The sequence below is a fragment of the Zootoca vivipara genome, chromosome 15 (assembly GCF_963506605.1).
Source record: "Zootoca vivipara chromosome 15, rZooViv1.1, whole genome shotgun sequence".
NCBI lineage: Eukaryota > Metazoa > Chordata > Lepidosauria > Squamata > Lacertidae > Zootoca > Zootoca vivipara.
In genome coordinates, this window is record NC_083290.1 from 41,776,389 (window position 1) to 41,798,659 (window position 22,271).

The 22,271-nt window shown below is 42.1% G+C and overlaps 1 protein-coding gene across 2 annotated transcripts in view; it reads left to right on the forward strand.

Annotated features, from left to right (window-relative positions):
- The window catches only part of EBF2 (EBF transcription factor 2), a 259,251-nt gene that overhangs the window by 199,146 nt on the left and 37,834 nt on the right, over positions 1 to 22,271 (forward strand). For both annotated transcript variants that reach the window (XM_035138787.2, XM_035138788.2), the window contains exons 8-12: positions 2,725 to 2,842; positions 8,819 to 8,949; positions 11,073 to 11,199; positions 19,063 to 19,151; positions 20,329 to 20,394. In XM_035138787.2, the coding sequence (XP_034994678.1) occupies positions 2,725 to 2,842; positions 8,819 to 8,949; positions 11,073 to 11,199; positions 19,063 to 19,151; positions 20,329 to 20,394 (531 nt within the window). The remainder of the gene's footprint in view (positions 1 to 2,724; positions 2,843 to 8,818; positions 8,950 to 11,072; positions 11,200 to 19,062; positions 19,152 to 20,328; positions 20,395 to 22,271) is intronic.

A 22,271-nucleotide genomic window follows, 5' to 3' on the forward strand; every position in this document is an offset into this window, starting at 1 on the left:
ATGTCTAACTGTTTGTGACTGAATCCCAGATGGGGTGTAGTGGGTTAGAGTGTTAGGCTAAGCCCCAAGAGACTGGGGCTCAAATCTCCACTCAGCCATCAAGCTCACTGCGTGATTATTTAGGTCACAGTCAAGTTCACTGGTGCATTTCATTTTTGGTTATTCATAAATATTTGGTGTGGGATTTGCAGTATTTACTTGCAAATGTTGACATTCAGGAGCTTTCAGATATTCGTTGTTGTTGTTGTTGTTGTTGTTGTTGTTGTTACTACTGCTACCACTAGCATTTCAATTTAGCCATGCAATAACCAATAACACTCAACAAAAGAGCAGCAAAGCTAGTACATGTTTGATACAGGCATGCTCATTCATATAAGACTACTCTCATTGTATGATTTGTGTTTTGGAATACATTCCAGTTTACAAAAACACTCTGAGAATTATGTTCTGATTCTTGACCAAACCAGGCTTACCAGACACCCTTTAGAAAGGGTGTACTTTATGTAACGTGATGACTTCATCCTGCTGAATTGCAAGGTGAGCTGTTAGGTGCCCCTTGCTTGCACATTTAAGATCTTTAATGCACTGGGTGTTCTTTAATAAATACAGGAGTAGCCAAAAGTCTTAAGAGCATTACAAAAGCTCTGCTGGATTGGATCAAAGGTCCTTCTAGTCCAGCAATCTTTTTCTCCACAGTGGCTAGCTGCTAGCAGCTTCCAGCAAGCTCCTCAGCAGGGCACAAAGGCGATACCCTTTCCCTGCTGTTTAAGGCCTTGGCATGTGCTGACTCTCATGCTAGCTAACATCATAGGGGCTTCCCCTCATTTCCCTCAGTGATGCTCTCATTGCTCAGAGCAAGTGCTTCAATTTCTTATTGTACCAGTTTTAAATTTAGTCCTCCACATTTCCACGTCAGTTTGCAGTTTACATTTTTGAAAAGTCCTCTGGAAAAAATGTCAGTATTTTTGTCTGACTTTCTCCTATACAGTTGATATCTGCAAATACATACATTTCTGCAAAGAAATTTCTACTAACATAATTCATTCTGTATGTTATTTTCAGTAATATGCACATGTATACACATGCTTTTACTATGTGCATATTTGTACATATTGCTTTGGCAGATGACTGCATTGCAAACTTTGGACAGGTGTGAGTTTTGAAAGATCATAGACTTGTAGAACCATAGAGTTGGAAGGGACCATCATCTAGTCCACTGCCCCCTACCATGCAGCAATCCTTTGCCCAGTGTGGGGCACGTATTCTAACAATGATTATTGTTTCAGAAGGCAAATACCACCCAGTGTGCAACATAGCTAAATAGGGATTTGAATTCAGGTATTCTAGGTTCTAATCTAATTATCTACAACCTCCTCTTACTGTTTGCTAGAGCCTTAATTTTTTCCAGTGCTGCATTTGTAAGGGCCAGCTTGTCTGTTCTATTGATTTTCGAAGCATGCTTAGGTGATTTGGGAAAATGTACACAGAGTCCTTGACTTCATAGGCAAATGCCTTTTAAATATGATGTTCTATAATGCTTACAGGTGCAGTATTGCTGATGGCTGCACTACCCATGCGCGCATTGAGAAATGTACTTGCTTTGCATAGTACTTCTTTAGACTGTTCAGAAATGCATGGAGGGGCAGTGGGTTTATTATTTACTTACTATTTATTCCATAAAATTTCTGCACTGCTTCATTCTAAAAAACAAACAAAGCATCCAATCAGTTTGCAAAAAGATGATACAATGAAAAAAAATACAACAATGCTTTAAAAACAATACTTTAAAAACATGCAAAAATACTAAAACAGATTAAAATTAAAAACAACTTTCTAAGCATCTGGGTAGGTTTGTCTAAACAATAATGTTTTTACCTGGCACTGAAAAGAATGCTTATTGTTCACCCCACCCACATCACCAATGACTACATGTTAACAGGCTCTGTATAGAGTCAACATTCTTGCAACTTGCATGTAAAGCAGGATACATGGCCACCCTATCAGAAGTAAAGAGGCAGTGCACACAAGCAGGACTTTTCCCACTGACTTCCCCCAGTAACTGGTATTTGGAGCTGTGGAACTTTTCATCCTGGATTAGGGACCTTACTTTTTCCTGAATACTCAGTAGTGCATAAAGCTTGTATGTGCATAAGCTCTGTGATCAATAGATGGCACAGTCCCATCCACTCATCTTTGGGGAAGTGCTGTGGTGTGCAGAAGGTCCCAGTTCAATAGCTGGCATCTCCAGGTAGGAGAGGGAGGGACTCCTTTCTGAATAGCTCAGTTGGTTAGAGTGGTGCTGAGACCCTAGAGAGCCATTGCCAGTCAATGTAGACTGAACTGAACGAGATGGACCTGTGCTCTGACTCAGTACAAGGCTTCTTTTTATATTCCTATGTATTCAAAATAGGGCCTTTTAGCAAGTCTGAAAAGAGTCTGTGATACTTTCTGATATAGGAAATAAAATGTAAGGCCATTTGCAGTCCACTGGCATATTACGATGCCAAGACCCAAGGACGATTCCAGTCCTTAGGAAGCTTTGCTAAATGAAATTAATGCAAGGCAGAAAGATATTTTCCCTCAATGAAAGAATAAGCCCCGCAGGACACAATTTCATTTTGCCAAAATAGAATGGAATTTTAAACTCAGCTGATTAATTAATGCATCTCAAACATGGATCTCTGAAAGTAATTTATCTGCCTTGTCTTCCCCTGTAATACACAGGTTGTGTTATCAACAACGGTGAATGTCGATGGGCACGTACTGGCAGTATCTGACAACATGTTTGTTCACAACAACTCAAAACATGGACGGAGGGCGAGAAGGCTTGATCCGTCTGAAGGTATGGCCCTTTATCTGGGGTGGGGATGGGGAAGGAAAAACAGCTATTAGCTATTTTACCCCTCTTATCCATTTGAAAATATTTCATAGGTCTCTTTTAAAAATTGTGTTGCCATGGACAGCTGGAGTTACCAATCGTCAACCCTCCCTCGCCCCCCTCTGTGCCTTCAAACATTAACAATGCAATCCTATACAATGTATGTTTACCAGGGCTTGTTCCTCAGAAAGTATGTTTAAGATTGCTTAACAGAGCAAGCATAGACTTTTTACTTACTCTTGGGCATCTCAATGGTTCTTAATTCCAAGAAAACCTGTACAGGGTTGTGCTTTAAATCCCCAATTGGAGGCATGGTGGCTGCACCCTCTCTTTAGTGAAAATCTAAATGTGCACACATAAGCACTAGGTCTCACTCCCCTCAACTGGAAAGGTCATTTTTGAATTGTTGCTTGCAAATTTATATTTCTAGTATGTTGGGGCAAGAAACCCTTTTCAGCCAGAGGATTGCATTCCCTTCTGGACAACCATCCAAGGGCCACTTGCCAGTGGTGAGTGGGGCAAAAAGCAAAAGAAGGCAGAGCAACAAATGTAAAAGTTATTTTGGGACAGTAGGCTGGTTTCTACACAAACTCACACACTCCTTGGTATCCGCCATCCAGATGAGCAAATTAAGGCAAGGAATAGCTTGCATTCCAAGTAAATCTATGCCATTAATATCATATGTTAGCTTGGCCCTTCTCTGTAGTGTGTAGCTGAACAATTCGTTTGGCTAATTTACTAATGTTCCTAAGATCTGAAGGGAAAAGCATCTGCTTTCCATGCAGAAGATCCCAGGTCTAGGGCCTGGGATCTCCAGGTAGGGATGGAAGAGATCCTAGTCTGAAATCATGGACAGCCATTGACAGTCAGTGTAGATAATACTGAGCTAGGTGCACCAATGGTCTGATTAAATACAAGGGAAAGACCATAACTTGAATACAGAAAATTCCAGCTTCAATCCCTGCTATCTCCTTGTATGGCTGGGAGAAAGCCTGATCTGGTATCCCGGAGAGCCTCTGCCAGTCAGTGTACTGCTCTGGATGGACCAATCAGTGTATTATGACAGTTCCCCATGTTCCCATCAGCTTATGGATTACCTTGCTTGTTGGGTTGCATAAGGAGGCAACCCTTGCGAATGAGATCAGCAACCCTGCATAATGTCTAAAGTTGACCAACCCTTTTGTATCATTAAAATTTGGCGGTCTCACTATGCATTCTAGTTGCTTCTTTAGGACAGAGCAGCTGAGAGGCAATGTGCTAAATATTCCACAAAAGAATTTCAGACTCCGTTGCTCAGCTGGGCTTGACTTGATTTTGAGCAAATCAAGCAACATGACATCTTAGTTAAACAGAAATGTAACAGCACAAGATGTGTATGAAAAAGTGTCAGCCGTTCCCTTAAACAAACTGCGGGAAACGTAACAATGCGCAGAAGGGAACTGACACTAATTGATTTTCGTTTGTTTGGCTAAGCGAGGAATCACCATCGTCTGCAGGCTGTATTTTCAAGCAATTACAAATCACTGGATCTGCTAAGCTTCAAATTGGATAATCGCCTACACTCTTGCCAGCCCCATTCTGGCACCAGTTAAAAATAACTAGAGAAGCCCCTCTTGGCCCTGTCCTTGCAGCTAGTGAAAGTGAGAAGACTTTGTGACGTTACGAGAAGAGACAAGTTAGTCTATTATTTCATTAGGGTGTTTTGTTGCGTCCCTCCCTTTTAAAATGTGCCCTGCATCAACCTAAAGGAGAATTAATGAACTGGAAGAAAATGATTGAATCAGTAAAGAATTCGGAGCAGTGTTAATTCTCCCCCAGCGGGCAGTGAAATGGTAGAAGGAAACTCCCAAGATTCCAAAGCTAGGAAGCCTTCCAGTTTTTCCTTGACTGATTGAATGTGATTGACTGGCTGTTCAAAGGAGTCTCGTATTTTTGGAGCCCTGCCAAAGCTCCCTTCCACCTCTGACCTTGTCAACATTGGGAATGGAGTGATGGATTGACTTTGGTTATGGACTGGAAAACCATATTGGGATCTTGATGGGATGTATAGTCCAGAGGCCCTGAACGTATGAAAGAGGTTGGAGGGTGTGTGTGTGTGTGTGTGTGTGTGTGTGTGTGTGTGTGTGTAGAGGGAAATACCCTATCCGATGAAAGCCAGAAATTCTTAAAATGAATTTTATTACCTATGATCTATTTATTACATTTGTATACAATTCTTCAGTTTATATTCCCCTGGATGGCTTGGGGGGGGGGGAGAGGGGGAATTAATACAGGCATTAAAATGTAAATACACCAGGGACAAAACACAATATGTAAAATGTAGATATCTCTTGCAGTAATACTGGGATGAATGCAGGAGGTGTTTTGTTTTCTGTTTTGTTTTTTACTTATGCCAACCATTAATACACCCAGCCTATTGATACTAACTTGTTTTTATTTGTTTTAAATTATATTGCACCATCAAATTCCCTGGGGCCTCACAGAGTTAAACTTACTTCTGAGTAGACATGGATAATAAATAATAATAATAATAATTTATTATTTATACCCCGCCCATCTGGCTGGGTTTCCCCAGCCTCTCTGGGCGGCTTCCAACAGAAAAATAAAACACAGTAATCTATTAAACATTAAAAGCCTCCCTAAACAGGGCTGCCTTCGGATGTCTTCTAAAAGTCTGGTAGTTGTTTTTCTGTTTGACATCTGATGGGAGGGTGTTCCACAGGGCGGGCGCCACTACCGAGAAGGCCCTCTGCCTAGTTACCTGCAACTTGGCTTCTCGCAACAAGGGAACCGCCAGAAGGCCCTCAGTGCTGGACCTCAGTGTCCAGGCAAAACTATGGAGGTGGAGACGCTCCTAGTATACTGGACTGAGGCCATTTAGGGCTTTAAAGGTCAGCACCAACACTTTAAATTGTGCTCGGAAATGTACTGGGAGCCAATGTAGATCTTTCAAGACCGGTGTTATGTGGTCTCGGCAGCCGCTCCCAGTCACCAGTCTAGCTGCCGCATTCTGGATCACATGCTTAAGAATGTAATCCTAACCACACTTACTAGGAAGCCACACTTAAAGCAGGACTTGCTTCCAAGCAAATATGTACAGGATCAGAAGGTCGGTGGTTCGAATCCCCGCGACGGGGTGAGCTCCCATTGCTCGGTCCCAGCTCCTGCCAACCTAGCAGTTTGAAAGCACGTCAAAGTCCAAGTAGATAAATAGGTACTGCTACAGCAGGAAGGTAAACGGTGTTTCTGTGTGCTGCTCTGGTTTGCCAGAAGCGGCTTAGTCATGCTGGCCACATGACCTGGAAGCTGTACGCCAGCTCCCTCGGCCAATAACGCGAGATGAGCGCTGCAACCCCAGAGTCGGTCACAACTGGACCTAATGGTCAGGGGTCCCTTTACCTTTACAGTTAAAATGCTTAATGTAAATGTTGTGTATTGTTATTAGCCAGTTGACATTGGTGCTTATATTTCTGCTTGGTGCTGCCTTATGGCTGGTTCAAGACCACTGATGCATCTAATCAATTACTATCAGTTCTGACTGACAGCAGACTCTCAGGGCTCTCGGGCAGGGGTTTCTCACCATCCTGCTACCTGAGCTCTTTTAACTCAAGATGCCATGAAGGAGCCTGGGACATCCCACATGCAAAACATGTGACCTACTGTTGAGCTGTTGTAGGGACCCAGGTGGCTCTGTGGGTTAAACCACTGAGCCTAGGGCTTGTTGATCAGAAGGTCAGCGGTTCGAATCCCTGTGGCGGGGTGAGCTCCTGTTGCTCGGTCCCAGCTCCTGCCAACCTAGCAGTTCGAAAGCACGTCAAAATGCAAGTAGATAAATAGGAAGCGGGAAGGTAAACGGTGTTTCCGTGTGCTGCTCTGGTTCGCCAGAAGTGGCTTTGTCATGCTGGCCACATGACCTGGAAACTATACGCCGGCTCCCTCGGCCAATAATGCGAGATGAGCGCGCAACCCCAGAGTCGGTCACGACTGGACCTAATGGTCAGGGGTCCCTTTACCTTTACTGTTGAGCTAATTCATACTTCATTGCAGCTGGCTCTGTTGGTTGTCCACCCCCACCCCCAATATCAGTTGGACAGATATTAACATTTTTTGGACTGCTGCAAGGCAACATGATTCCCCAACCATCACCTTACCAGCATCAGAAGTTTAACAAATTTATTCTGCAATGAATATCCTACACACTCACTAGAAGGGCATATCTGAACCAGGGATGGGCGTCAGAATCCCCTCTGCTTCTCATTTTAACATGAATCTACCTCATCCACACTTCCTGAAACACTATACAAATGTATATACAGCTCTCCTTCAAAATGCATCCTCCTCCAAAGTTTGCAAGACTGTTATCCAACCAAAAATGCATTATAAATATGCATATAAATGCATTATAAATAATAAATTATTATTATTAATTTTACTTTGTGATTTTTTGTTTTTTGTTTGTATTGTCTTATTGTATTTTTTATATATAGGTTTTATAGATTACTGTGTTTTATTTTCTGTTGGAAGCCGCCGAGAGTGGCTGGGGAAACCCAGCCAGATGGGCGGGTATAAATAATAAATTATTATTATTATTATTATTATTATTATTATTATTATTATTATTAAACTGAATATTTGTAAGGACTGTTTTTCTAAAGAGCAATAATAACAATGCAAACTGATCTGGGAATCTAGTGAACTGAATGTAGGACTGACCGGGGGGTGGGGGTGGGTAGAAGCTGAGAGAAACAGAGTTGGCCATCTCTAGTAAGAGCATAAAAACACAAGAAGAGACCTGCAAGGGCAAACTAAAAAAGCCAATGCAATTCTGGGCTGCATCAATAGGAGTATAGCATCTAGATCAAGGGAAGTAATAGTACCACTGTATTCTGCTCTGGACAGACCTCACCTGGAGTACTGTGTCCAGTTCTGGGCACCACAGTTCAAGAAGGATACTGACAAGCTGGAACGTGTCCAGAAGAGGGCAACCAAAATGGTCAAAGGCCTGGGAACAATGCCTTATGAGGAACAGCTTAGGGAGCTGGGTATGTTTAGCCTGGAGAAGAGAAGATTAAGGGGTGATATGATAGTCATGTTCAAATATATAAAAGGATGTCATATAGAGGAGGGGGAAAGGTTGTTTTCTGCTGCTCCAGAGAAGCGGACACGGAGCAATGGATTCAAACTATAAGAAAGAAGCTTCCACCTAAACATTAGGAAGAACTTCCTGACAGTAAGAGCTGTTCAGCAGTGGAATTTGCTGCCAAGGAGTGTGGTGGAGTCTCCTTCTTTGGAGGTCTTTAAGCAGAGGCTTGACAGCCATCTGTCAGGAATGCTTTGATGGTGTTTCCTGCTTGGCAGGGGGTTGGACTGGATGGCCCTTGTGGTCTCTTCCAATTCTATGATTCTATGAACATTTTAGGATGGCAAAGAAGAATGTAGAAGTTCTCTAGAATCAGCAGAATTTATATCTATGTTATAAAAGCCCAGGGAGACAATGTTAACTTTTCTGAAGTTTCTGGCAATAGAACGATAGTTATTTAACCCAACTTTCACTGCTAATATTTACTTTGCTGTTCTCCAGATGTTGTAGGACTCTATCTCCCATCAATCATAGCCAGCATGGCTAGTAGCCAGGGGAACATCTGGCCCTCCAAATGTTGCTGGACTATGAGTCCCATCATCCCTGACTCCCACTGACCCATGATGGCTGGGGGTGATGGGAGATGGAGTCCAACAACATCTGGAAGTTCCAAAGGTTTTAACCCGTGGAGTAAACAATACTGGCTGCAATCGGTATAAGTCAGCTTTATATTGTAACAAAATGGAGATAGCTGGAATCTTCCCTGCAGGGAAGGCTCAAAACTCTTGGTACAATAAAGCTATTAATCTTTGCTAGAAAAGTAACTCTGGTGTCTCTTTTCCCCTTCTCCCATCCTGTAGCCACTCCCTGCATCAAAGCAATTAGCCCAAGTGAAGGCTGGACCACAGGTGGAGCAATGGTTATCATTATAGGAGACAACTTCTTTGATGGGCTACAGGTCGTTTTTGGGACCATGCTGGTATGGAGTGAGGTAGGTCAGCGTGCTTTCTGGTTATTGCTTGCCAAGCTATCCTTCTCAAAGAGCTAAGGTAGATTGCATTGGTTCTACTGTACTGGCCTGAATATAAGCCACATTTTTTTTCTTCCAAATTCTGACTGGGAAAAGTTAAAGTGTGGCTTAAATTCATGACCTTACAAAAATGGGCTTTTACGATATCGCTGCTGAAACAGACATACTCTAAAACAGAATGGGTGTGAGTGCCTGCGGAGCAGCTTATATTTGGATATTGTCTTTTTCCCGTCCCCTCCCCCCCATTGAATTTTAAAGGTGTGGTTTATATTCGGGCCAATACAATATTTATCATTTCTCAGGAGGTAAAATTCAAATAGCATAATCAACGGGTTGCTAACAGAGAGAGAATATCCATTTTTTTGTAAGATTTTGTACAGTGCACCCCCCAGTGTTTCATGATGGGAATGTCCCCCCAGTGGCAGAGGTGATGAGGTTGTGTGAGGTTGCTGCAAGGACAGGGGAGCGCCATAGACCATTGCCATCAACCCAGAGCTCCTTTAACCTCACTTCTGTCTTGCCTCCATCCCTAAAAGTGCCCTGCCGCTGCCAGGAGACACAACTGCCTCTGCTCCCCCACACCCATCAATCAATCTCTGCAGTTTGCTGTAGCTTTCATGTTCCTCTAAAGGCCTACTTCAAGTGGAGGCATTGGCTTCGGACCACTCATGCCCCCCATGGAAGTGGAAATACTTAATACAGCTATGGGGGCGGGACAGACAAGCCAAGGTTTTCAGAGGAGGGTTGGCTTAACTTCAGGTTTTATACAAGTTGGCCAAGTGTGCCCCTATTTACACTTTAAAAAAAGCATTTTGATGTCAATCAAACAACTTTCTGAAATATATAGTAGATGGTGGAGGGGGGCTTGTAGGAAAAGAGAAGATGAAACTCATAGGCAGCAATGGGCAGAAAAGGAGGAGCTGTTGATGTAGACATTGTGGGCACCAAGACAAGTTGCTTCCCACCCCCCACCCCCCATGCCATGCCTGAAATGGCAGAACAATTTGCCCACCCCCAGGGAAACTCAGACAGCCCTACACCAATCCCACCAACAATAACTTTTGGGGGCAGTGTTTTGTCAACATGGCCACACTTATGCATTAGCTCCATAGAAGGGGTGCAATGGGGAGGCACTCACTGAAAACTGTGCTGAAAACTGTCACAAACTGTATATGCAAAATTTGGAAATGAAAAATAGAACTAGTGAGGACATTTAGTGGATTGGTTTGTCTTATGAAACAAAACCAGGAAATTCATAACTTTTTTGATCAGGCTTTACAGATATGAAAAGTTGACCCAAATTATTCAGTACTTAAAACAAAAAATTCCAGAGATGGAGTAAAATTGGTTCAGTTCACATTTTAATGCAGACCTACTTACCTTCCTGAACTAAGACGTGAACTGAAACACGGCTGAACTTCTCAAGTCACTTCTCTGAAATTTGTAGTCCAGTTCCTTATGCAAAAATACACACCAAATAGCATATATTAAAGAACACTTGCACACAAAAAGCATATATCAGTGAAATATGCATCTTAGAAAAAAATAATTTAAGAAAATGTATTATATATGAGGAAATTGTTTTAGAATGCATGTATTAGACAAAATCGCATGCAAAAATGTATACTAGGAGAAATGTGTAAATTCATACAAATTGTTCAGACTTTTTTAAAAAGCAAATTTATGTGGAAATGGGGCAAACTCAACTTAAGTTTGGATAAAATGAGAAACTGAAATGGACAGACTTGTGCACCCCACCTTCATCATTAATCTGAGTAAATAAAGGTGTGTGTTTTATTTACCCGCTGACTTGGAGAAGTTTAATTCTGCTAAATTTTAATGTCCATTTTTATGTAGAAAAGTCCTGGGGAATCTTTGACTCTCTGGATGCTGTTGGACTACAACTCCCATCATCTCTGACTATTGGCCATGGTGTCTGGAGCTGATGGGATTTGGAGTCCCACAGAGTTTGGAGGGTCAGCAGATCTCCAGCCCTGTTCTAGCAGCACAAACTGAGAATGGTGAAGGGTCCTGTGGAAATGCTTCACCACTGTTAATTCTTTTCTCTCCTTGACCCTTCCCAGCTGATCACCCCTCACGCCATCCGTGTCCAGACACCCCCTCGTCACATCCCTGGGGTCGTTGAAGTAACATTATCATATAAATCCAAGCAGTTTTGCAAAGGAGCCCCTGGTAGATTTATTTATACAGGTATGTGAAAACTGTGTATCACAAAGGACCAAGTCCAGGTGACCTATTTGTTCTAAATTACTAAAGTGGAAAGTTGTGTTGAAAATGGATCGGGGGGGGCAGCAGCAAAATGTAGTTTTTTTGTTTCACTTTTCTTTTCTTTTGCTTTTTTGCCTCTTTCCCAACATTTGCACTGGTTTCTTCCCACCCCACCCACTGGTTATACTGTATTTAGTTGTCCTGAGATCTCACATTGAAATATCAGTATAAACAACAGACCATGAGGAAGGACTAGCATCAGCACCCAATGTCCTTGGACAGTTGTTGAGGTCCCAGCACCAGAGCAGGGCCTCTGACACCTGTCCACCTGTCCTTCACACCCCCTGCATCATTTTCCAGCCCAACACTATGACTAACACTGTGTAGCAGTATCGTGCTGCCATCCCAATGTAACTTAGCTCAGGGGCATTGTGGGAAAATGTAAATGGTGACTAGATGCAGCCACACAACTCCGCTTGGACCGCAGCTCTTGGTAGAGTTGCTGCTGCCATTTTCCCATGAACCCCACAAAGCTGGAGTTGGAGCTGTCGTAAGAGTTTTTGTATTTCTCATGAGTAATAATGATACAAACTAAATGTAGGCCTGATTTCTTTTGCCTAGGGTGGTCCACCTATGCCTGGGCTGTATCATTTTGGACAGCAGCTGTGAGATCCCCCACTTGTACCTTTCTGCATTTCTTTCAGTGACAATAGTGCTTTGTGGTAGAATGGATTGTGCCAGCACTACTGAGTTTGAACCATTTCAGAGTGCACTGATCCAGTTGTATACTCTAGGGCATGTATTGGCTCTAGGTATACTCCAAATTATATATATATCATTTATATGCAGCTATGTCACCTGGACGCGGGTGGCACTGTGAGTTAAACCACTGAGCCCAGGGCTTGCCAATCAGAAGGTCGACTGCTTGACAGATACAATGATCTGATCCAGCAGAATTATTAATACTCATAATAGCAGATAATATTTTTCGTTTTTCATATAGAAAATATGGGTGTAAATAGAAGTTCTGCACAAGCGGATTCTGCTTATACTGTATTTGAATAAGCCACAGATTTTGCGAAGGAAACTTTGTTTTGAAGTCTAGAACTAGCTCCACAAAGACACTCACATGTCCCCTTCCTGAAACCCTGGAAAGCCAATGCTGGTCAGTGCTGAATTAGATGGACCAATGGTCTGACCCAGTAGAAGGCAGCTTGCCATGTTCCTACGTGTCTTGAATGAGAACCAATTCCCATGTGAGAATGTAAGTAAAAGAACTTGCTGGATCAGGCTAGTGGTCCATCTCGACGAGCATTCTGTTCTCTCAGCAGCCTAAGGGAAGCTGTAAATCAGGACTTGAACAGAATTCTCCCCACTTGTGGTTCTCAGGAACTGAAAATTCAGACGCATCCTACCTCCAACAGTGGAGATAGAACATAGCCATTATGGCTAGTACCATTGATAAGCTTACGCTCCATGAATTTGTCTAATCCTCTTTTAAAACCATCCTAAATTGGTGGACATTACTGCCTGTTGTGGGAGCAAATTCATAACTGTGTCTTATGGGTGTCTCAACTCTTCTCCCCACACAAACCTTCCTTTTAGCTTTTGGTTCCCTCCCCTGCATTATGGGCTCCCCACTTTCTGTTTGAAGTGTGGCTTCAGCCAGTGCCCCAATTGAGGCTGCTGCCAGAAACAGATAATCCATCTATCCAAACAGTGAGCCAGTCCCACTGCTGCTGTTTGACCATACAGAAGAACCCAAGGAAACAGTGAAAGATGATTTTCAGATCCATCCAGAAGGGAAAAGTTGTTTTGCTGCTTTGTGCTAGAAGATGCTCCATAAAATTAGTGATGGGAGGAGGGAGAATCAAGCAATTTCTCAGTCTCTCTATCTAAGTAGATCATGACAAGCAAAGCGATAAACACAACTATTAAGTACAGCTGCACCTGGTGTAAGCAATTCCCCCAGCTCATTTTGGCTGGTAGTAGAATTGTTGAAAGAAAAACACGGAACAATAAAATAAGAACTTCCAAGCTGCACAATTAACCCAGGGTGTTGTTGTTTTTCTTGCCTCCAATCACTATATTAGTGGTATTCAAAGTCTGTTTTGATCATGGTACAGATCCTTTTTTCAGCTTTCACTGGTGAATCTATACATAGTCCTGGATAATATGCAATACTTCCTATATGAAATCGACAATTTAAGTCAAAACAATGGCTGGGATAAAAATCAAATTGGGGTAGGGAAGCGGGAATAATTTCTTTAAAAAGTAACATTTGAAATTTAAAATTTTATCCTTGGGGTCTAACCCTGCATCAATAAGCTATATGCACAGCAGCTATCTTGCACATATTCGTGGCAAGACTGAAGGGTCAGTTATAATTTTTGCATTCTGAGCAGGCAATCCATGTGTGTGTGTGTGTGTGTGTGTGTGTGTGTACGCACGTACGTGTGAATTAGGTATAAGCCAATTTCACCAGTTCATTTCTTTTTGGGGCATCCATAGCTCAATGGAGAGCATTTGCTTTGCATGTAACAGGTCCCTAGTTCAATACTGACCATCTCCATGATGGTCCCCTACATGAAATCCTGGAAAGCTGATACCAGTTAGTGTAGACCAGGCATCCCCAAACTGCGGCTCTCCAGATGTTTTGGCCTATAACTCCCATGATCCCTAGCTAACAGGACCAGTGGTTGGGGAAGATGGGAATTGTAGTCCAAAACATCTGGAGGGCCGAAGTTTGGGGATGCCTGGCGTAGACAATGGCTGAGCCAGGTGGACCAATGGACTGACTCAATATAAGGCACCTTCTATGTTCCCTCTGCCTGGCATCTAGCTCCTCCTGAATTTACTTATTTAATCCACCAGTCTTTCTTCCAGCAGTGATAGGTACTATCTCAAGTTTTCTTTTCTTAGTAAAACAACACAAATAAAGAATCTTGATGCAACCTTGCACCCCAAACAGCATTTCTTCAATGTGTGCAAAACTGTGACAAATTCCACATACAAAGAGCTCTGTACCACATTTGGGGAGGATGGGGGTATGGAACAGTTCAAATTTGGAAACGGGATCAGGTAATAATTCAGTTCTCAGAATAATTGTCAAAATTGATGCTCAGTTTCCACTTAACCCCCTACAAGGTACTAGGAATCAAGTCCAATTAAATCCAATGATATGTCTGAATAATCATGGTTAGGAATCAGGATCAAATATTAAATTCGTTCTCATCTCTTAGAAACTGCTTCTAATTGTGTAATACTTTGAGCCATTCTTCCTTATTAGGAATAAGATGGATCCAAGTCTTTGATTGGATTTGTACCATGATCAGCACCAGAGTGGAAGGGGAGTCAATAAGTCAATAGCAGTTTTGATGTCAGAATCAGGTTCCTATCAAGATCCCTCCCAAGGGAACTGGCCGTGAAGGCAGAGACTGAATCCGGTGTTCCTATTAGCAAGCAGGTGGAGAGATGATAAAGCAGAGATTTTCGGAGCTCAGGTTGCAACTGCTAAAGATCTGAGGAGAAGTCTTCAATATTTAATACAAAATCCAATATTCATTCCATGTTCAAACTGATTAGGCATTAGCTGAACAAGAACAGCACTGAGACAGCTTGTTTGAAGAGGAGAGAGCCATAAACTGTTAAAAAGACAACCATAAAAATTAAAGATAAATTCCAAGGGTAAATCTAAATGTCACAGTGGGAGCTGTTATCGGCATGCATATGTTCCCCATAATGGGTATTTATAATAGGTTACGGCAAAGTATGTCATACTAGCAATGCTGTAGTTAAGAATCTGTCAGCAGTTCCTCTCTGAGTGTTATCACTCACAATGCTGCTGCAAAGCAATCACCCAGCTGATTGTGGTGCCAAGGCGGTGTTTATTGTTTTGAGCTTCTCCCCGCTTCCCTCTACCCACTCTATGGGGGGGGGAAGTCCCCCAGTAGCTGAAAAGGTTTAGAAACCTATCCATGGAGGTTTGTGGAAATGGGTTGATTTTTGGCACCCTGCTTTGGGCCTGAAAACACAAAAGGCACACAACAGTGGGATGGATCCAGTCAAAAGCTGCAGTCCTAATCCCACTTATCTGGGGGTTGGGATGCTGGAGAATTCTGATGAAGGCAGAAATAGGAGTGGAAGTTGCCACTGTACACTTATTTGTTCCATGTCGAGAATGGAAATCAATCCAGTGAATACGATCAGTTGTTGCAGCTGCTGTTGCTTTCAGTCCACTAAACAATTTGAAATTGATGTCATTTCCTCCACCATTTGCATTATGTTTCCTTTGCATTGAAATTAATGGTGTGGAATAACATAATGGCAATGTAATTTACGTAACTTATGTAATTACACCACAGTGGACAGTGAGATGACACTTTTTGGTGGGGGCAAACTGCAGAGGAATGGAAACAGTGTTGCATGCAATTCCTACCTGTTTACTATTATTGATGGATTATTGAATATTGCTTTATTTGATATAGATTATTTTGGTGATGCAAACTCTCTTTTTTTGGCAATGCATTACTGCCCTAATAAAATTTCATCAACAAACTGGAAGACTAGAATTGTTAACAGAAAAATCAAATCAAATAAGAGCTGAGATTCACTAGATGCTATAGAGCAACTGTTGCAATTTATCATGACAAACTCAAAGCATATTTTTGTTGATTTTTTAAAACAATTAATACTAAGTAGTAGCCTGATTGTTTTCTTGATCATTAAATCTGGATATTCCCATTAGATATTTTTATTTAAATATGCACATTTAGATTTTATTTCATTTATTATTTTTATTTCGTAAGTTCATAACCACTTTTGCTTGAAATAAGACATGTAATTCACTTAAACTATTAGACTCGTAAGAAAGAAGAGAAATGGCACATTGTGATATATAAGATCTCAGGAGGATTCTGACAAATTCTCACGATTATTGGCATAACTTTCCTGCCCTGCTCCCAAATGGGAAATAGATTCTGTGGCAGTTGAAATGTGTAATATTAAACTCCTTAAGTGATCCAGAATGGTTCCCAGTAGGCAGGAAAAAAACATTCTAAGTATAGCAAAATCTAAATTCTCAGGTTTAAGGCTTTCCTGCTCAACTTCTATTTGATTCAGTCCCATAATATTTAAACTTGCCATCATTGTTTCATTAAAATAAATCAAAATGTATGTCACCAGTACATATTATTATTTCTTGCTTCTATGTTGTTAAGTAGAGGCAGATGAGAGCATAGGGGACACCACTATGATTGCCAGTTTAATTCATTGCTGCCAATCAGCTGTCAAGCCCACTCGTGTCCCCCAGGCAAAGTGTAGCTCTGTACTATTCTCAGCATTAGTGCCCTCCAAGTGGTTTGACCAGTGGTGATGGTGGGCTGCCGTGGAGTGAAGCAGCAGTGGCGCAGGCTGCAGCAAGGGTTTGTGAACCACCCACCATTTAAAATTTCCCACAAGGCTCTGGTGCAGTTTTGCTCTATTTGGATATTGTGGGCATTTCAAGGTGGCGAACCATCTGCCATTAAGTTAAAAACTAGGATGAAAGGAACAGGTGGGCCCGAACTCTGCTTCCCGCATCAGCACTAGTGAGCTCTCCCAAGGGGCTCTCCTAGCAAGCTTGCTTGTTGATATGGGTAAAAGTATGAGTCTGTCCAGAGCTGAATCCACTGTGACCCCCTACAGTCCACTGTGAAAGATATTCCTTTATCATTGATCTGGTCCAGGGGTGGAGAACCTTAATGTTTTACATGATGGGTTTCATTTGAAGACAGTTCAGAAACTGCAGCTGGTGCAGCATTCGGCGGCAAGGCTGCTGATGGGGGCAAGACAGTCTGAACAATTAACACCAATTCTGCCATGCCCTGGTTACCACTTCGTTTCTGGGATCAATTCAAAGAAATTTTTGACCTATAAACATAGCTTCCAAGTTATCCCTTTTTCAAAGGGATTTTCCCTTATGCTGAATAGGATTCCTCGCGAGAAAAGGGAAAACTTGGCAGCTATGCCTATAAAGCCTTATGAGGCTCAGGACCCAGTACCTCAAAGACCGCCTCTCCTTACATAAACTGACCCAGACCCTGCAATCAATATCAGAGACCCTTCTTTGTTTACCCACTCCACAGGAGGCTTGGAGGGTGGGAATATGGGACTGGACCATTTCAGTGGTGCCCTCACACACTTGTGGGGAATACTCTCCCCACCTAAAGGGTTTTTTTTTCTTTACTTAGGCTTTGGGTCCTTATATTGAAATGTAACACTGTTTTATCTCTTTAGTTGCATTTTTTAGATTTTTATTGGATGTTCTGAATTGGTTGTAAGTCACTTTGGGCCCCTCTGTGAGAAAAGTGATTAACAACTTAATAAATAAATAAATAATCAATCAATCAGTCCCTTCTGGGCAACCTTCCAGAGGTCAGATGTCAGTGATTAGTAGGGTTAAATGCAAAAATGGCAGAGCAACAAATGAAGATCTTACCTTTGTACAGTGGGCTAGTTTCTACGCACATCCATCTCTATCCTCCATCCAGGCAAGCAAGAGGCATTCTCAAGTCAGGCAAAGCAGTTGAGGTGTGCAAAGTAGGACTGGTGAGAGGCATGACCTGGGGAGATCAGGTGTGGCGGGGGGGGGGAATGGTATGGGGAAAGTTTTGTGGACCAGTTAGAGAGGTTTAGAGAGATGCTTTTGGTCCCCGAGCCAGAGGTTTTTCCTACCCCACCCTGTTCTAATCCCTAGGAGATTAGCCTTTGCACATTCAGTAGAAATTGTTCTCATAGAATCATAGGGTGCACATAGGTGTTCTATTGCAGGTGTGACAGGGGTACTTTTTGTTGTTTTCTATTGGCTGGAAGATGTGATGTCATAAGCCCCCATTTCCAAAGCACTTTGACAAGTTATTTTCCCCCTCTTAATATGGCCAAGAATAAACAGACAATATGCCTCTTAAAAGATAATTAAAGGCATCTGCCAGCCTGACAAAACTAGCAGCTGTTGCAGCATTGGGTGATTGCTGTGTAAAGTTGGTTGCTTTTTCAGTGCTGCAGAGATATTGCTCCCCCCCCATATCAACTGGAAACAGAGTTAAAACAGAGGTTCCACATAACACTAAAAGTACTTTACTGTTTAGCAATGCCATTTTCAATAGCCCATATCCTTCTGTAATACAGTGGTACCTCGGTTTATGAACACAATTGGTTCTGGAAGTCTGTTCATAAACTGAAGCGTTCATAAGACTGTCCGCGGAGTACTTAAACTGAAGCATTCATAAACTGAAGTGAACTTTCCCATTGAAAGTAATGGAAAGTGGATTAATCCGTTCCAGACAGGTCCGCGGAGTACTCAACCTGAAGCGTACTTAACCTGAAGCATGGGTGTAATTGGTTCCGGAAGTCTGTTCATAAACTGAAGCGTTCATAAACTGAAGCGAACTTTCCCATTGAAAGTACAATGGAAAGTGAATTAATCCGTTCCAGATGGGTCTGCGGCGTTCGTAAACCGAAAATTCATAAACCGAGGTGTTTGTAAACCGAGGTTCCACTGTACTTACTTACAAGTAAGGCCTGTTCAGTAACAGTACCTTGCACTGTTAAAACTTTTTTCCATAAAAGTTCTACATGTTTTAAAAATTGCCCCTTAATTGCCCCTTAAATAGCCAGCTTCTGTTCTCCACTCGTGTGTGTGTGTGTGTGTGTGTGTGTGTGTGTGTGTACAAGCATGTTTGCTCTCAGTTACTGATTTCATTGTTCCTGCAATAGCATTTTGCTTTCCCAAAGGAAGGCACATCTTTAAGCCGGTTGTTGCCCATATGTGATCTTTATTTATTTTTTCCCCATGCCCTATTTTAGCTTTAAATGAGCCTACCATAGACTATGGTTTCCAAAGACTCCAGAAAGTTATACCAAGACATCCTGGTGACCCAGAACGACTAGCGAAGGTAAAAAGTTTTCTATGTTATTTAACATATTTTTGAAACATTGAAATAAATATTGTATGTGTATCTAAATGTATGCCAGTTTAATTGACTGGTTGATACTCTCTAGATAATATGGATTATAACTGCCATTATCCCTGACCATTGACTAAACTTGGTTGTAGCTGATGGTAGCTGGAGTCCACAGTATCTGGAGGACACCATGTTTTCTACTCGTGGATTAGTCTAACAAAGCTCATATAGTCAATCAATGGAGATTTCTTAATAGATAACTCCCACATTAAACATTCATAAATGAAGGGTCAGAGTAAGTACTGGAGGTCAAATTGACACATATAATCTCCAAACAATTGTGAGTGGTCAAAGGATGGGCTTACTTGCAACATCTGTTTTCTATCATTTGTAGTAAATGGCACAGCAATAACCATGGTAACTTGTGTAAGTTCATCATTGTTACTTCCCAATGCCATTCAAAAATTCTGTGATGGAATCCATTGAATGAGACCAAAAAGAAGAGAGATTTCTGGGGAATGTAATTGTCCTCAAACCTGCTTTCCACACGTTTCACAGCTACAGCCTCTCCATCCGCCTGTTGGAGAATTCCCCTGGCTGGCTGCAAAGGAGGGCAGTATAGCTTGCTATCCACTGGAATTCAAATTGGCCAATCATTGGCCAGAGAGGGCAGTGCTTGAGTGACAGACCAGAGGGAAGTAATCTCTCCAGTCTGCCAGCCAGCTATATAGGCTGGCTAATTTTATGTTCATTTCTTTTGACACTGGACCTACTCCCCAAAATGTGGCAGTCCTTCCAAATGAGAAACTGGTTGGTTGTCCACTGGAACCAACTTATTTTTTAAGGGAGAAAAGGATAACCCCAAGGAATTGCATAGCTGCCAAGTTATCCCTTTTTTAAAGGGATTTTCCCTTATGCTGAATAGGCTTCCTCGCGAGAAAAGGGAAAACTTGGCAGCTATGGAATTGTTAGATTTGTTGTATTATTCAGGATGATACTGAGAAAACTAGCAGTGTGAGAGTGCAAATGATGTGATACATAGCATCATTATGGCTACACATAACATCAAAGCAAATCTGAGTCATTCCAACATGGGATCCTGTTTCCCAGAGACTTGCTGGCTAGCCCTTCTTTATAACCATTGGTTGTCCTTCTCTCTTCCTTGCAGGAGATGCTATTGAAAAGAGCAGCTGACCTAGTTGAAGCACTGTATGGAACGCCACACAATAATCAGGTTTGAACACACACCCTTTTCTCTTCCCACTTCTCTCTCTGACATTCATTGAATTGGGGAGAGGGGAGACATCAGGATTGAGTTAGCTGCCTTTTCTCCACACCTCTGCACATTTATCTGAACAAAACCAATGAGCTCCTCCCTCTTTCTCTTTGTCCCTGATTTATCCATCCATCCATGACAAGAGCCAAGGGTTGCATGAAAATGGACTGACAGCCACATGCAGCCCTGGAGCTGCAGATTGTCCACCTGTGTTTTTAAATAAATAGGTGAAGGTTTTTAGCAGGGACAACAGCCCTGACCCTAATTTTTAGGGGTATGCATCAGATTCAAATGAATCCCAACCTGAGGTTGCTGCCTCAGAGGGATTTAAGACTTGTCAGAGGCAAAGCAGGACCTGTACAAGGTGGCATATGTCAAAGTGGGGACCCATGAAGCACTTTGTGGTGCCATTGCATTCCAGACATTAAAAAAGGTCGTGCAAACAAGTGTCGGCTAAAAACAAAAATAATGTCTCTAAGCTGGAATAACACCAAGAGCAAAGACTGGAGTGGAGAGAGCTTGGGGGAAGAGCTCCATTGTGACTGATTCATCAAGCTTGTAACCAGAGGGACTGAATCCCTTTTTGTTCTCTCACCTCCACTGCCCCACCAAATCAACTTTACAGGTATCTAGCACAAAAACTCTTTGTCCGGTTTGGCAGGTTTCTTACTCCAGGACACCTCACTCATGTCTACAGTTTTCAGATCAGCTGCCCACAAAACACTAGGGGAGAATAAGTGATTGCTTTTTACAAACCCGAAAACTGTAACGGTTGCCCTTATGTGAAAACTGTTCTGGTCATCCTTCTGAAATTTGGCAGGATTCATGCCCTCTGCCTCCAAATTAAAAAGTTATAGACATTTCCTTTCTTAAAAATATCAAATTTAAAGGTGTCCAGCACAAAAGCCTCTGGAAATATTTGCCTCTAATATGACAGGCTTTAACTACTACGGAGGGCTGCAAATGTCATCCACTCTTGTGAAAAGAGAAAAGAGGTCTTTCCAATAGTGAATAAGAATGAGGAGGACCCTTAGCTGAGCTGGGCTGCCTGCTTAAGAACATAAGAACAGGACTTTTTTCAGGCGGAACTCGCTGGAACTCACTTCCGGCAGCTCTCAGATGGGCGCCATTGTCATTCTAAGAGAACGAGGGAGGTGTTTATGGTGATTTCCGGTGTCTCTTTTTCTAGAAACGTAGCAGTGCATGAGGAGGGTCATGCTGTATCAGAGTAAAGACCTGTTGAGACCCCATTAGCACATATGTGAAACTAGGTTTCTTTGTTTTCTCCAGTGTTCATCAGTTTATGCTTGCTTACAGTGAATTTCATTTGCCATTTCACCTTCCTACAAAGTACTTCAGACTAAGGCAGGATGTTTTTTGAAGTGCAGAACAGGGGTCCGAATTGAAATGCGGCCATCCTTTGAAATCTGCACTTCTCCAAATTTTGCAGCACAGTTCTCCAAATACTGGAGCAAGGGGTGCATAGAATGCATATACAGTGGTACCTTGGTTTCCGAAATGTTCAAAAACTGAGGCAAAAAGGGCAGTCTGCAAATTTAATAGAGAAAATTGAGAAAAATAACATATACACTCAGTGGAAGCCATTCGACTTCCAAGGCGCATTCGAAAATGGAAGCATTTAGTTCCAGGTTTACAGCGTAAACATTCATCAATGGAGACATTCGAAAACCGAGGTACCACTGTATTGGTCAAAATAACATATAAAATGAATTATATTGGGATAACTTGCTTTGCAAAAATCTGCATATTGGGGAAAGGTAGATACAAAAATTAGAAACTGGGAGAAACTGAAACTGACAGATTTGACCATCCTT